We start from the raw sequence: 14,489 nt of genomic DNA on the forward strand, positions 1-14,489 counted from the left end.
ACTTATTTCTTCTGCTGTTTAACACACAAAGCCTGTTGATCCCACTTCACACCTGGACCCTTAATTTCCCTCCTAGTGATGAAGCATTAAAGGACAGAAGGAAGAGTCATGTTTATCTCATATTTATCTGATGCTGAGATGCAATGTGTGACCCAGTGGATAATTTCAAAACAGATGATATGATCTGTTGTTGCTCCGGTCGTCTCTGCTCACTAATAGCCCTGCTCTGCTCTAAATGATATGAAAACCAGGCTGAGCTGCAGTAATGGGTACCAGGTGCTCAGGACACGCCAAAGCAGTTCAGCCCGACAGGAGGGGATAATTCACAAACACCATTATGCTGCAGTTAATGTTGTGTTTGTATATGTTGTGTTGTTAAATGGTAAGACAGTTGATATTCTTCTTATTGTCAACAAATATCATGAAAAGATCAAAATCAACCATAGCAGTAAAAACACTACTCAAAAAGGACTAAGTGTGCATTTAGTGGGGACTATTTTCAGCAGTGGATTTATACACATTTGTGAAACTAGTGAGTACTAGTACTAGTGAGTAGTGAGTGGTTTTTTATTGAGGTTAATTGACAATGAGAAAAGAGATTATCACCAAAATATAAGTTAACAAAATAATGTAAACACTTGTTTGTACTAGTCTGACGTTTGCATATATATTCCTTGAGACTATTCCATCTCCTATCCAGTCTTTAGCCACACAATTTAATGCAATGCAACACAACAGATCTGCCACAGTTACTACATTTCGAAGGATTATAATGTTGAGTTTTTGTTGACACTGTTGTTCCACTGAGGTTCATTCATTGAGTTGATTCATCATTGAGGTAGTTAGTGGTGGTGTTGTGCGAAATCTAAAAGTATTTCTAATGTTCTTCCCTACTCATGTTTGTAAATGGAGTGGACAAAATATTAGAAATCCCTTTCAATATAATACAGTCCAGTTCAGTTCAACATCACTGCAAATTAGAATCTCAATTATAAACACATGTTTAATTGATACAATCAGAGGTGAGCATTATTATCTTTGTAAAGGTAGAATTGATGGCTGAGCTGATGGCTTATCTTTCTTGAATTTGGAAAGATGATTCAGTCTCTTTTCAGCTAATTGACAGACAACATTTGAAGCTGACAATGCTATTGTCTGGCATTTAACTTGAACTCTAAATAGCACTGTACTCGTAATTGTGATCAAATTATGTCAGTCATTTTCCACAAGCGGTTGTATTATTTTGTGTCCTCACCACAATGTTTCAACCAGCTGTGTATTTGATTCATCCAGACGTTGTGCAACCCTGTGAAGTGGCCACAATCACTTCAGTTTGAAGATAAATGAAATGCTCCTCTTAGTTTTCTAAAGATGTGTTAAATTGCTCAAGGTCAGAAAAATCTGTTGGAGGAAAACTGGGAGGATATGGCCTAAGCTTGGGGTGGCATTTTCCTTGGGCTTGTGCTGGGTAAAGTCTGTGCAGAGGAAGGCTTGATAGGGCCTGAGGTGTGGGGTAAGGAGAGGGTGAGGAGAGAGAGACCGAGGGGGAGGAGGCTGCTCTCATCAAAGGACCTCTCAGACTCTACAAGTTAATGAGGGATGTAGGAGACACCCTGAAGCCCTCAGACCCCAACAGTTATACACAGGCAGACGGACAGACGGAGCCACAGAGAAAAAAAAAACAAAACTTCAGGACAACATACTCACTGAGTTTGAAATGACGTGGCGCGAGGTAAGCATCTTATTTTATTGCATTGCTAGTTCAAACCCCTCATGATTTCCATTTGTAGGACTCGTGAAACAAAAAATGGATTTAATTTAACCAGCATCACTTTCACCATGGGGCCTTTGTGTGTTATGTATTTTTTATCAGATGTTAATGAAATGTAATTATTTAGGGATAATCAATGCATTTGTGATCAAGGACACATTCAACAGAACGAGCTGAAGTGTTGAAATACATGAAACTGACATAAAGTGACTTGTTTTGTGTTAGATACAGTGATGCAACAAGTGTTGTCTATATCTTGTTTACGTTTTTAAGAGCACTTAAGAGTCGTCCTTGAAAGTTTTTTTTACAGCTTCTGAGGGCAGTGAGGCAGATGTATAAACATGATTATCAGCAGATGATATACAGCCTCTGTCAGGCTCCGTGACCATAAAAAAGTATGTGACTGTATCCCTACATTTTATATTTTTAATCATGGAACTCAGCACTAATTGAAGCTTGAGCAGGATTTCAATTTTCCTGTTTTAATTCACCTCACATTTAAAAATGCTTAGTGGACTAAATATAGGCCATCTTTGTTTATGCCCCTTTTTTCCGAGGAGCTACGGAGTCGGCAGTTCTGGCGAGCCATGCTGGCAGAGCTGCTCGGCACCCTGGTGTTAGTGAGCGCCGTGCTGGGTGCCTCTGTGCCAGGCCCTGGTGAGGCCCCTGTGGGACCCCTGTACCCAGCTGTAGCAGTGGGTGTGGTGATTGTCGCGCTGGGGCACTGTTTTGGAGAAATAAGTGGGGCACAGGTGAATGTCTTATAGTCACACATTGATTTTATTATTTTATTTTTGCTTTTTCTGATTGACTAGAACTGGATGGAAATGCTTTGTTGGTGGTAACCACGGAGTAAGGTAAAAAAAAAAAAAAAAAACACAAAGTAAAACTATTTCATTAGAGGTGAAAACCAGCCCCTCTCAATGATATATTATTATATATAAGATTAATAAATTGTTACATATAGTAAGGTAGTTTAGTTCAGTGGTTCCCCAACCTAGGGGTTGGGCCTCTCCAATGGATCAGAAAATAAATCTGATGATTAATAGGTGATAAAGGGAGACATTGCTTTTTTTGTAATGGGGTCAGAAGCCACAAAGGATCTGTAGCAATACTCTGTTTTTAAAAGCTTATCATATCTTAATGTGAAAAGTAACTAGTTAATACAGCTTTCAGATACATGTAGTGGAGTAGAAGTATAAAGCAGCAGAAAATGGAAGTACTCCAGTAAAGTACAAGTACCACAGAATTGTAAATAAGTACCTGAGTAAATGCATTTAGTTACTTTCCACCTCTGGCGTGTTGAGTTTTTATGTCACTGTTTTTGAAGCCTGTGTCTGTGCTGTCTGATCAGGTGAACCCTGCAGTGACTCTGTCTCTGTTGGCCACTCGGAGGCTGGATGTTCTCAGGGCCCTTGTTTATATTGCTGCACAGTGTCTGGGGGCCTCTTTAGGAGCCGGGGCCCTCTACCTGGCCCTGCCGCTGAAAACCACTGCAGACCACTTCATCAACAGGGTCTGTTCTCAAAATATTATTGTGTAGCCTTTTTTTAAAGTTTCAGAGACATGACATCTTACCCACATATTCCTGTCTGTTTGCTCACTTGTCCAGCTCTTCTTCTCTCTTCATGCCTCCTTTACGTCCCTCAGGTGCCCATAGAGTTGAACGCAGGCCAGGCGCTGGGCATAGAGGTTTTGTGCACCTTCCAGATGGTGTTCACTATCTTCTCAGTGGAGGACCAGCGACGGAGGGAGAGCCCAGAACCAGGAAACTTAGCCATTGGATTAGCCCACACTGCTGGAGTGTTAATAGGGGTAAGATGAGCTTTCGTACAGATTTATGTTATTTTATGTCAGAAATAATTGACTCATTGTTAATTTATCAACTGCTTAGTTTTGTTGTTGCGAGTTGTTGATTTGCAGTTATTACTGATTTTTATTTTTTCCACTTGTATTTATGTTTCACCTCCAATTCCGATGGATTGAGGATCCTAGTTTGGAATCACAGGCTGAAATTTGCTTTTGAAGAAAGAGTGTGGGGAATGGTTGATGTGGACACTTATCTTCAATATGGCTTACATTGTTTTAAAAAACCATCCATCATAAATCTCCTCTCACACACAAACAAACAAGAAACAAGGCTTTCTGGAGAGTTTTAACCCAAATATGACGCATGTTGGGAAGTGTGCTATTGAGCTCACAAAGTTTCTAAAAAAATCAGTTGATGAGTTAAGTGAACATATAGCACATTTAGTCAACTCATGCATTGTATAAGTTCTGAAATGGTTCAACAATTAAAACACACAAGTCAACCGTCTCACTTGATGAATCAAAGCTCTACGTTATCTGGACCAAGAAACTTTATTGAAGTAAGAAACTGGATGGCCACACATGCTGATAATCTTAACAATTTCTTATCCTTATTTATGCCAAAGAAATAATTAGCCTAATTGTCTGCAGTGATGGAATAAGAGCGTAAAAGCATCAATACTGAAAGAAACGTAGAGTTTTTTATAGCCAGTCAGAATCATCATTATATATTTGGTTTTGTAAACTAAACCTTAGTTTGTTAGAAGCTCTAGTGAAGACATGGGAAGGTTCAACTGACGTATAAAAAAAATCTCTTGTATGTGTTGTTTTTGTGTCAGGCACGATTCTCTGGTGCGAGTATGAATCCTGCACGTTCCCTGGGCCCAGCCATCATCACTGGCTTATGGGAAAACCACTGGGTGAGACAAAAATCCAAACCTGTCTCCTTGGTAACATCATCCAACCGTCCAGTGCTACTGTTTTATAAATGTTGTACAGTTTAGTCAATGTTCATATGATATTAAAAAGCAGAGCAATAATATTTATTCAGTAATTAAATTCATTGAATATTTGCTGCTGAGTACATCGAACAAGTTGATGTCAGCTTTAAAGGATAAGTAGGCGATATTCTGTCTTTGTTTTTGTCCACCAAAAACCATGAGAAAAACAAAGCCAACAATGTGTTAGTCCAGAGTTAAATTACAAACTTACACTTGCTTCCAGTATTTATTTTTGAACTACTTTTAGGCCAAAAAAATAATACCTAAATAAAGGTATCAGCAGTTTCCCACCTAGAATTTTATTTCTGGCAGTGTGGACAATGTTTTGAAACAGAACTGAGACCTTCATTTAAGCGTGGTCCATTAGATTTGGGGCAACAATGGAGTCTATGGCGCACAGGATTAAGGTATTGCAGGTTTTGGCTACATAGATGAAACTTGATAGAAAGATTTGGTCTGTTCAAGGTATTTGTTGACAATAAGGTAAAAATATTAAATATCAGTAGACTTATCTTTTTGATGTGAAACCCAGCTGATATATTGGCTATACTATGTTTTTGGGTCATACCAACGAGATGAAACCATTTCTCTGTCCGTACACATCTCTTATATGTCATTAAAACCTACTCTATTTTTGCTCACCTGCAGGTTTATTGGATTGGACCGGTGCTTGGTGCTGTGTTGGCCGGAGTGTCCCACGAGTTCTTCTTTGCACGCAGCGCCTCTCGCCAGAAGCTGGTGGCGTGTCTGACCTGTAAGGACATCGAGATTGTGGAGACGGCCAGTATGACCGGATCATCGCTGTCCACTGTCACACAGAACGCCATGAGAGCTAAACAGGCCAACAAACAAGAGAACAACTGAGGACACATGCATTTAAAAAAAAACCCCACAAAGAAACACACATTCTGTAATATTACAGTGTTTTATGAAGATGCATAGTGACAGTTCATGTTTCCATCATGTAGATCATTCTTGGCAGTGTTAGGGACCAAAGGAAACAAAAGGGAAAAGCTCACAAATGAACACTCCATATAACATAAAATTATATTATGTTGCAATATAGAAAATGCTGCCAATGACGAGAATTATCGCACAGTGGCAAGAAAAAGTAAGTGAGCCCTTTGGAATTATCTGCATTTCTGTATAATTTGTCTTAAAATATGGTCAGATTTTAATGAACAAATCTATTTTATTTAATAACTCACAAATCATTGTATTTTTCTTTCCATATTGGAGACATCATTCAAACATTCACAGTGGAGGTTGGAAAAGTTCTGTAAACCCCAAAGCTAATGACATAAACAAAAAGCTAACTGAACACAGGAGTCTAGAGTCCATTCAGTAAAACAAGTTTGGAGGTGTGGGTTAACATTTAGCTGTTCACAAGAATCATCTGCTGATGTGAACCGTGCATCACAAAAAAAAAGACTGAAGACACACAATCAAGAATTGTTGATCTGCATGAAGCTGGAAAGGCTAACAAAGTCATCTCAAAAGAGTCTGCAGTTTGACAAACTGTCTATAAATGGAGACTTTCAATACGTCTACCGTACGTAAATCACGGAGCATGGTGGCGATGGAGGGACATCCACAGAGGAAGCACCGTGTGCCTGAAGTGACTGGCACTCCACAGCACCACTGGGAAAATGTTTGGGAAGAACATACAGCACTATGTATTGTGTAAAAAGGGCACCACATACCAACATGAAAACATCACGCCAACGGTGAAGTGCGGCGTTTTATGAAGGTATCTCACAGGATAATGTCAGGGCGGAACCTTTGGTGAAGTGGCAGGACAATGACCCTAAAAGTCAAAGTAAATCTCCATCAGAATGACTTCACACAAAGAAAATCCTCCCAGTCAGAGCCCAGAAGACTGAGTCCAAAGTTCCTCCTGAACATTGTGCAGGTCTGATCAGCAGCTACCGGAAGAGTTTGTTTGAGGTTATTGCCGCCAAAGGAGGTTCAACCAGTTACTGAGTCCAGGGGGTTGCTTTCTTTTTCCACCCGCACTGTGAATGTCTAATGAATGTGTTCAATAAAGACATGACAGATTATAATACTTTGCGTGTTATTAGGTGAAGCATGTTGTGTTTGTCTACACTTGTAGACTTGAAGATCAGGTCACATTTTATGACTCAATAATACAGAAAACCAGGTGATTCCAAAGGGTTCACATAGTTTTATACATTATTGGAGTTTTATAGCACCTCATGATCAATTTGAGGTCTTGATGAAGAAATATTTAAATTCAAGGCAGCTGTAGCTCATGTGGCGGAGCAACTGCAAACTGTTTGTGAGACAGTAAAATTTATGATTTGATCCCTGTTTAAGTGTCATGTCGAATTGTCATTGAGCAAGAGACTGAACCCCCAAATGTTCCCAATATGTGTGCGGAAAAAAAAGATCTAGGACTGCAACTGATGATGATGATGATGATGATGATGATGATGATGATGATGATTATTATTATTATTATGATTATTATTATTATTATTATATTATTATTTTCTCAATTAATCAATGGATCAACATTGTCTATAAAATCCAGAAAATGGTGAAAATGGTGAAAGATAAAATGTCAGGAAATTATAACGGTGAAGCCCATTCTGATTTCTCCGAGCCTAAACGATGCATCCAAATGTCTTGTTTGTCCAAACAAAGTCAGTCAACCAAAAATATTCATTTTACAATGTAAAGAAGGAAAAGAAGCAAATACTCAACATTTTAGAAGCTGCAACCTGCAAATGTTTCACTCAAGAAATGATTCAAATGAATAATGGATATCAGATTTTTTTGATAACCTATTATTCATTTGAGTCATGATTAATGTAAATTAAATGTATGTTGTGTGGGACAAAATAGTGAGTGTAGCGTAAAACTAACATTACAAGTAAAAGTAAAAAAAACTGTCAAAGTAGAAACATCTCAGCCGTGAAGTGCACTAGTGTCAAAAACAAAAGCACTATGAGTGAAGAATAGCTCCCGTCCTGAGTGTTAAATTATTGATGAACATAAATAAATAATAATGGAAATAGTGTCGGGGACTGTCCTACTTTCAGGTCAGCTGAAGGATTAGTGAACACTTTGGGAGTACAAGATTCAAACGTAAAAAAAGACATATTTTGTAGTTGAATGTGGAATCAAAGTAGGTTAACTACAACCATCATGAAAATATGGTGGAATAAAAAGTACAATATTGCTCTATAAATTATAATAATCAATAATCAACCAAAGTACTAGTAACTCAAAACTAACTCCAAAGATCTGTAACTTCAGAGAGTAAGAGAGAATAAATTAACGATGCTCAATTTAGCTGCTTTAGTTTCAAGGTCCTGGTTTTGTTCATGCTGGCTTGAATATAACAGAGCCCTCGTTAATGTTATTAGTCGCACCTGCTTTTGCTGCTGTGACGAGTGAAGACGTCTGCTGTGTACAAGGCCTGTTGAAGGAATTCATGCTCCTTTTTAGAGAGACACAGTCTGTCACTGAGCAGAACATGATTTCTTTTTTTATTTTTTTTAAACGGTTGTGAAAGTGGATATTTTGATAGATTTCGCCCCTGAAACAACCATATTTTATGCGTTGTGTAACTGGTAGAAAACTATAAACAGTAAATGTGGTTGAGTGAAATGTTTCCCTAAAACACATAGTGGAGAAAACATAGAAGGTAGCACAAAAAGGAAATACTGATCTAAAGCTCGAGCACTTCTGAATTTGTTTGTTACATCCCACCGACATTACCCTTTAAGTTCAGGGAGTAAAAACACTTCCTTAAAAACAAGACATTTCTGTATATAAAGTGACAATGAGAAAGATGTAGTAATGAACCTATCGAGAATTATCACCTTCCCTCAGCTTTTAAGAGCTTTAGTGGGTTTCAGCTCATTGTTTCTGTCTGGCCCCCAACTTTACGGTTTACCTTTTCAGTGTCCTTCCATTGCAACATCACCAGCACATAATGGAGTTTCATAATATTCCAAGAGAAATCGGGTTAAAATGAGTTTGTTTCCCTGATTCTATTTACCGCACGTGGAGATGAATGTGACCTCCGAGGCCCTAGCTGCCTGTCATTAGTGTATGTAAAAGTGTAGCCAATATTGTGATATTCGTTATTGTTACTTTCACATTTGCACATCATTAGAATATATATAATGGAGACTCATTGAAATCCTGCTGAAAAACACCCTTATGTTCCCCATTTTCAGTTGCATCCCGTGTTTGTGAATGCTTTGAAATGCTAAAGAGGTCCTTGCGCCGTACTGCAGGTTCAATGAGGCCCTCAATCAGCCCAGCATCTCTCTCATGTCTGCCTGTTAGCATCTGTCTCTTCTCCGAGGGCTCCTATTCACAATCAAATGGACCTTCGCACCTCTGTAATGGTTCTACAGAAAAGAACACCGTCAGTGGAAATAAGCTTTGTAATTTGAAATGGAGAAAATGAGCGTATTTGTGTGTGTACGTGCATGTTTAGGTGTGTGAGAGACAATACTTCTTGCCTTCATGAAACCTTTATTCATATTTGCACATTCTTGGTAAACATTGCCATGTGTGTCTTGTCTTAAGATAGATATTTTAAAGGGTTAGTTCACTCAACTTACTCCCCCTGTGCTATTTAGCCATCGAGATAGATATGGTGTTGTTATATTCTCAATACATCCAGTGATGAGTCAGAAAGAAAATATATTTTGTGTATTTAATTGATATTTGAGGTAAATCACACTGTACATTGTATTATCTGGATTTGTCTAAAATAAAACCATGTTAGCAACCAGTATTTCTATAGCAGTGTAATTTGAACACACATGCACAGTGCACACATACTCAAATATGCACACAATAAACTATTTAAGCACACACACACAGACACACACATAACATGCACAATAGCTATAACTGCCACAGTGCCGCCAGCATTTTGCATTGTGTGTGTTCTTTCTAACATGTATAAAAGGGAGTTAAAAGGGCAAGCTCAGCATTCTGCTTTCATCACCCCACAGCAACCCCCCCAACCCCCTCAACAGTGATGGCTCTCGACTGGTCAGCGCGATGCCCCGGTGCATCTCAGTAACCCCCCCCTCCCGCCGCCCCGCTCCCTCCCACCTGCATCCCTGCTGCACTACTGCACCTTTCCCTTTACCCAGCTCCACACACACAGGGAACATTCAGGGCTTTGGTTGTACATCCTCCTCCAACACACACACAAACACACACTCTCACACATTGCAAATCTCTGCCAAGCACCTCCTAGAAGCCCCTGTCACAACACACGACACGGTCCGCTGTGTTATGTAAATTATTGTTGACTGGTTGCTCATGGCTCTCTGTTTTTCAACGCTTTGAATTTCAGCGTTTTCCTCTTGCATTGTTGTGTTTCTCCTTTGCACACATTAGCCAAACTTACTTCTTCTTCACCTTTTCGTGTCTCCACCACATGCCGTTGGCTGTGCAGCAGTGAACGCTCGGAGCTCTGAGGCAATGTCAAGTTCAGATTTCAGTGTTCGCAGACTTCACCAATGACCCCTGCCACCAGAAAAGGCCTTTTCTCTTAAAGATAACTAATTATCACCAACAGTGGTTGGTGGTGTGACTGTCTCCAGAGCAGTAAACAGAAGCAATAAATATGATCCTGAACTTAGCACTTACTTAAAGCCATAGTTTTAGCATTTTGGCGTAGCATTTAGCATTGCATATTCAAAGCAAATCTTTGCAAGCTGTTGCTTCTGTGCTTTAGTTTAATATGTATTTTTGTCTTGTCCCTGTCCATAGGTAGCCCACATGCTTGTTACAGACAATGGTTTCACAGGGTCAGGCATTTCAGTGTATGGGTCAGTTCAGCGCTGTTAGCTTTGAGCACTTCCGTCCGGGGCCCCAACTGTATTATCTGCATGTGTGTATATGTGTGTGTGTGTGTGTGTGTGTGTGTGTTGTGTGCATGTCTTTGTGCATGCATGTGTGTTTTCTGTCCTTGTCTATCAGCATTTGTGTCCCCTTATTATGACAGTTATGATAGGTCAACAGATGACATATGCCCCAAAGAAACTTTTCTCCTCTCAGCTCCAGCTGCTCTCCTTCGTGGCTACTCCTCCTAGTTTCCCACTCCCCCTGAATATAAGAGACAATCCTTCTTGTGGTCTCTTTTTTTTTTACCTCCCATTACGTGTCTTTCATGTCTTTTTACTCTTTCTCGCTTTATCTGTTTCTCTTCTCAGATATACTGCCTCTTTTGACCTCAGTTTGTTATAGGGGGGGCGACAGAGGGGTTAAGTTTGTTTGATTTAGGATGTCCCACACTGCTACCCCCCGCCCTTGGCCCTACAGGGGGATTATGGCGTCACCTGGGGCCCCTGGGGGGGTATTATAAAGCCCCTGTCTGGCCCTCTCCCCTCCGTCAGAGAGGCTAAAAGGTCCACAGGACACTCTGTCTATCCCCTTCTCTACTTTAGATATACCCCTTTAGTATTGATGCCTTCTTCCTCTTGACAACTCATCCCACCTGAGATCTCCACCCACACTCCCACATCATCTCACACCTATGTCTTTGCGACAGGTGGACAGAGGTGGCAAGCGAACGCAGCTGAGTTGACTTTGACAACCCAGTTCACGGCTTGGTAAAGACCTGTTGAGTGGATTCGTCTGTTGACGTTCTGAAATCCTGTTTTGTCTTTGAACTAACTCTGAGTGGTTTTGTTCAGCCGAGTTAGCTGACCACAAAAAGGAGATCAATTTTTTTGTTATTTTTGGCATTTGAAGAGGATCGAAAAGGTATACATTTACCTTTTCTTAACTCTTCCTGATTTACTGTTTTTTAAATTTTCTTCATCTGGTGGAGAGCCTTCAAGTGAACAGTCACCATGTGGGAGTTCCGGTCCATGAATTTTTGGCGGGCAGTCTTTGCAGAGTTCTTTGGGACCATGTTCTTCGTCTTTTTCGGCATGGGTGCTGCACTGCGCTGGACCACCGGGCCTCATCATGTCCTTCATGTGGCCCTGTGCTTTGGTCTGGCAGCTGCCACCCTCATCCAGTCCATTGGCCACATCAGCGGCGGCCACATCAACCCTGCCGTCACCTTTGCCTACCTTGTTGGCTCGCAGATGTCTCTTTTCCGCGCCATTTTCTACATGGCCGCCCAGTGCCTGGGCGCTGTAGCTGGGGCCGCTGTGCTGTATGGGGTCACACCTGGCAACATGAGAGGCAACATGGCGATGAACACGGTAAGGATATGGATGTTTCAGACAACAAGAAGTGGAAGTTTTTTGGGGTGGCATTTATTTTAAAGGAATTTACTGAATTTGGCAAAGGAAGATTACACTAGTTCAGGTTCAGCTCAATGAAGTAGTTTTATGAGTACAAACAGACCAGCCATTGAAAAACCATTGTCCGTCTGTGTATCTCCAGCTGCAGCCTGGCATCAGCCTGGGAATGGCCACCACTGTGGAGGTTTTCCTCACCATGCAGCTTGTGGTGTGCATCTTCGCCGTGACCGATGAAAGGAGAAATGGACGTATGGGATCTGCTGCCCTCTCCATCGGCTTCTCCGTCACCATTGGACATCTCATGGGGGTGAGACACATGGAAAAGCAGTGACTAATCCATGCAGATACACACAGATAGGTGTAAATATTTTACAACACAATACAGTAACAAGTGCTTGTGCTGTGTTTCAGATGTACTACACCGGTGCTGGAATGAACCCTGCTCGGTCCTTCGCCCCTGCTGTGCTCTTCAGGAACTTCATCAACCACTGGGTAAGATCTGAAATCCCACTGAAGAGATCGGACCCCCCCCCCCCCGCGCTTTCACTTTAGCCTTAGCAGGAATCATAAATGTGAGTGGCTACTGTGTGGACTGATAAATGTTAACACTGATGTTTGTTGCTGGCAGGTGTACTGGGTCGGGCCTATGATTGGAGGTGCCATGGGAGCCCTCCTGTACGATTTCATGCTGTTCCCACGCATGAGGGGTCTGTCTGAGCGCCTGGCCACACTGAAGGGCAGTCGGCCCCCCGAGAGTGAGACCCAGCAGGACACCCGTGGGGAGCCCATCGAGCTCAAGACGCAAGCCCTATAAACCTGCCCCTGCCCCCTTCTCCAACTGGGGCTGAGGGATGAGGGACAAGGCCCTGAGCTACGCCAACCCCACCTCCACTGCCCCCCCCCACAACCCATGTCTTCACACACCATCGCACAAGACTAACCCAAATACTCACATCTAGACTAACACGTAATATGATTCTCCCAGTGCCACTGTAAAAACCGACACACACACACACACAGGTTCACAACCTTCAACCTCAACACACAACAAGACTCCTCTACCCCCAAGTCCTCACTCTGTATTCTGAACTGGACATTGTGTTTTTGATAAGTGGTGACCAGAACCTGAACCAGCAGCCTCATCTCCCCCTCCCCGCTCGCCTGCTTCTTCCTCCCAGCCAGACCTTCATCTGTGACACAAAGGAGCTTGGAAACCCTGAAATACAGCACAGGGGTTTGGGGAAGTGGGTGTTGGAAAGAGGGGGAGACCAAGGGCAGGATGAGGGTGAGACGGGGATGTGGGTATATGGGTAAGAGGGCATGGGGCAGGTGAGGGTGGAGTAGAGGGGTGGGGATTGGGGTTTGGGTAGGGTAAAGAGGGCAACACTCTGGGTTTGTGGTCGTTTCAAGTTGGGTTAGACCAGTGAAGATGGGCATGCTTTTCATTATTCATCTGAATTTATCTCCATTTTAGTTTTTTTTTAGGTTCATTTTGTTTTCTGCACTTCAGACACAAGACGTGGATGTATGATACCATTAGATTTTACCAGGGTTTCACTATTTTCAATCACTACATTTTATCTGTGGGTTTGTGTTTGTGTGTGTGTGGATACCTCTGCAGTACATGTGTGTGTGCAAGTGTGTGCGTGAGAGTGAGCGCGTGCATGTGCGTGTGCCTGCCCGTATGTATGAGTGTGTTTGCAAGTGAGTGTGTATATGTGTGTATGTGTGTGATCAAGATTGCAGATACAGTACTTTTTATTTCGTTTTATTTTCATTACCGCTCTCCTGTTTCGTACCATTAACTGTGTTCATTTTGTCATCAATTTTTAAGACACGATCATTTCTCCTCCCCTCACTGTGGTATTTGCTATGATATTCATTTTTACATAAACCATCTGCTTTTTTGTTCTGAACCAGCGCAATCCAAAGGAAATGTTGTATCCCAGGCTTTGATAGTAGGTCTGTTCACTGCAGATCGGCTGTGCAAGCTTTACATTGAGTCTCCTTTTATTATTTGATCCTTACTGGGAGCACAAGGCGTTTCAATAAAATTTCAATGATAATAAACATAATAAAAAAGTTGATACAATGTTTGGGTCATTTTTGTTCCTTTAACCTTTGCACTTTGTGGAGTTTGTGGACATGGAGGAAAGTGTGAGTTGCACTGAACAATTTTGGCCAGCAGATGGCGAAAAGAGCACATGACAGACTCTTACATCTAAAATTAGGGTTAATTGAACCTCATAAACATTAGTTTGAGGTATGTAGAGAGATGAAGTTATGGGAGGGGTTGTTTGGGTAAGACAGCTCCACCCAAGACTATTGCTCGTGTTTGATAAGAAACATATACATTTATCTTCCACTGACTACAGCTGATAAACTACAGTTTGACTCCACCTACAGAGCTCTGACAAAACAAAGAGGATAAGACAAGTCTGGTGATATTCTACATTTTACTTATAGTCAACAAATCCCATGAAAACACCAAAACCAACAATAAATTGATCTGGATAGTAAGTGCTTTCTGTGTAGCCAAATCCAGACACATGTAGATTATTCCTGTGAGCTATAAGCCTCCATTCTTGTCTAAAATAGTACAAATAAAACATCAGTGTGCCACATCCTTGTACTAGGTAACACGTCTGT

The 14,489-nt window shown here is 41.3% G+C and overlaps 2 protein-coding genes across 2 annotated transcripts; both read left to right on the plus strand.

Annotated features, from left to right (window-relative positions):
• The first annotated feature begins 2,327 nt into the window (after window positions 1–2,327).
• Window positions 2,328–5,452, plus strand: LOC111671550 (aquaporin-4). The gene is made up of 5 exons (XM_023428671.2): window positions 2,328–2,523; window positions 3,126–3,287; window positions 3,422–3,586; window positions 4,420–4,500; window positions 5,230–5,452. Exons 1-5 carry the CDS (start codon window positions 2,359–2,361, stop codon window positions 5,443–5,445), a joined length of 789 nt encoding a protein of 262 aa, XP_023284439.2. The 5' UTR covers window positions 2,328–2,358; the 3' UTR covers window positions 5,446–5,452.
• Window positions 5,453–11,438: 5,986 nt separating this feature from the next.
• mipb (major intrinsic protein of lens fiber b) lies at window positions 11,439–12,851 on the plus strand. The gene is made up of 4 exons (XM_023428635.2): window positions 11,439–11,798; window positions 11,983–12,147; window positions 12,252–12,332; window positions 12,469–12,851. The coding sequence occupies exons 1-4, from the start codon at window positions 11,439–11,441 to the stop codon at window positions 12,652–12,654; spliced, it is 792 nt and encodes a 263-aa protein (XP_023284403.1). The 3' UTR covers window positions 12,655–12,851.
• Window positions 12,852–14,489: the final 1,638 nt, after the last annotated feature.

The sequence above is a fragment of the Seriola lalandi genome, unplaced genomic scaffold (genome assembly GCF_002814215.2).
Source record: "Seriola lalandi dorsalis isolate HSWRI2012SDOR001 ecotype SW California unplaced genomic scaffold, Sedor1 jcf7180002054884, whole genome shotgun sequence".
Lineage (NCBI taxonomy): Eukaryota > Metazoa > Chordata > Actinopteri > Carangiformes > Carangidae > Seriola > Seriola lalandi.

Coding starts and splice junctions, on each gene's coding strand:
- LOC111671550 (XM_023428671.2), top strand. CDS start 2,359: ATGCTGGCAGAGCTGCTCGGCACCCTGGTGTTAGTGAGCGCCGTGCTG. Junction 3,587..4,419: donor CTGCTGGAGTGTTAATAGGG/GTAAGATGAGCT, acceptor TTTTTGTGTCAG/GCACGATTCTCTGGTGCGAG. Junction 4,501..5,229: donor GCTTATGGGAAAACCACTGG/GTGAGACAAAAA, acceptor GCTCACCTGCAG/GTTTATTGGATTGGACCGGT.
- mipb (XM_023428635.2), top strand. CDS start 11,439: ATGTGGGAGTTCCGGTCCATGAATTTTTGGCGGGCAGTCTTTGCAGAG. Junction 11,799..11,982: donor GCAACATGGCGATGAACACG/GTAAGGATATGG, acceptor GTGTATCTCCAG/CTGCAGCCTGGCATCAGCCT. Junction 12,333..12,468: donor GGAACTTCATCAACCACTGG/GTAAGATCTGAA, acceptor TGTTGCTGGCAG/GTGTACTGGGTCGGGCCTAT.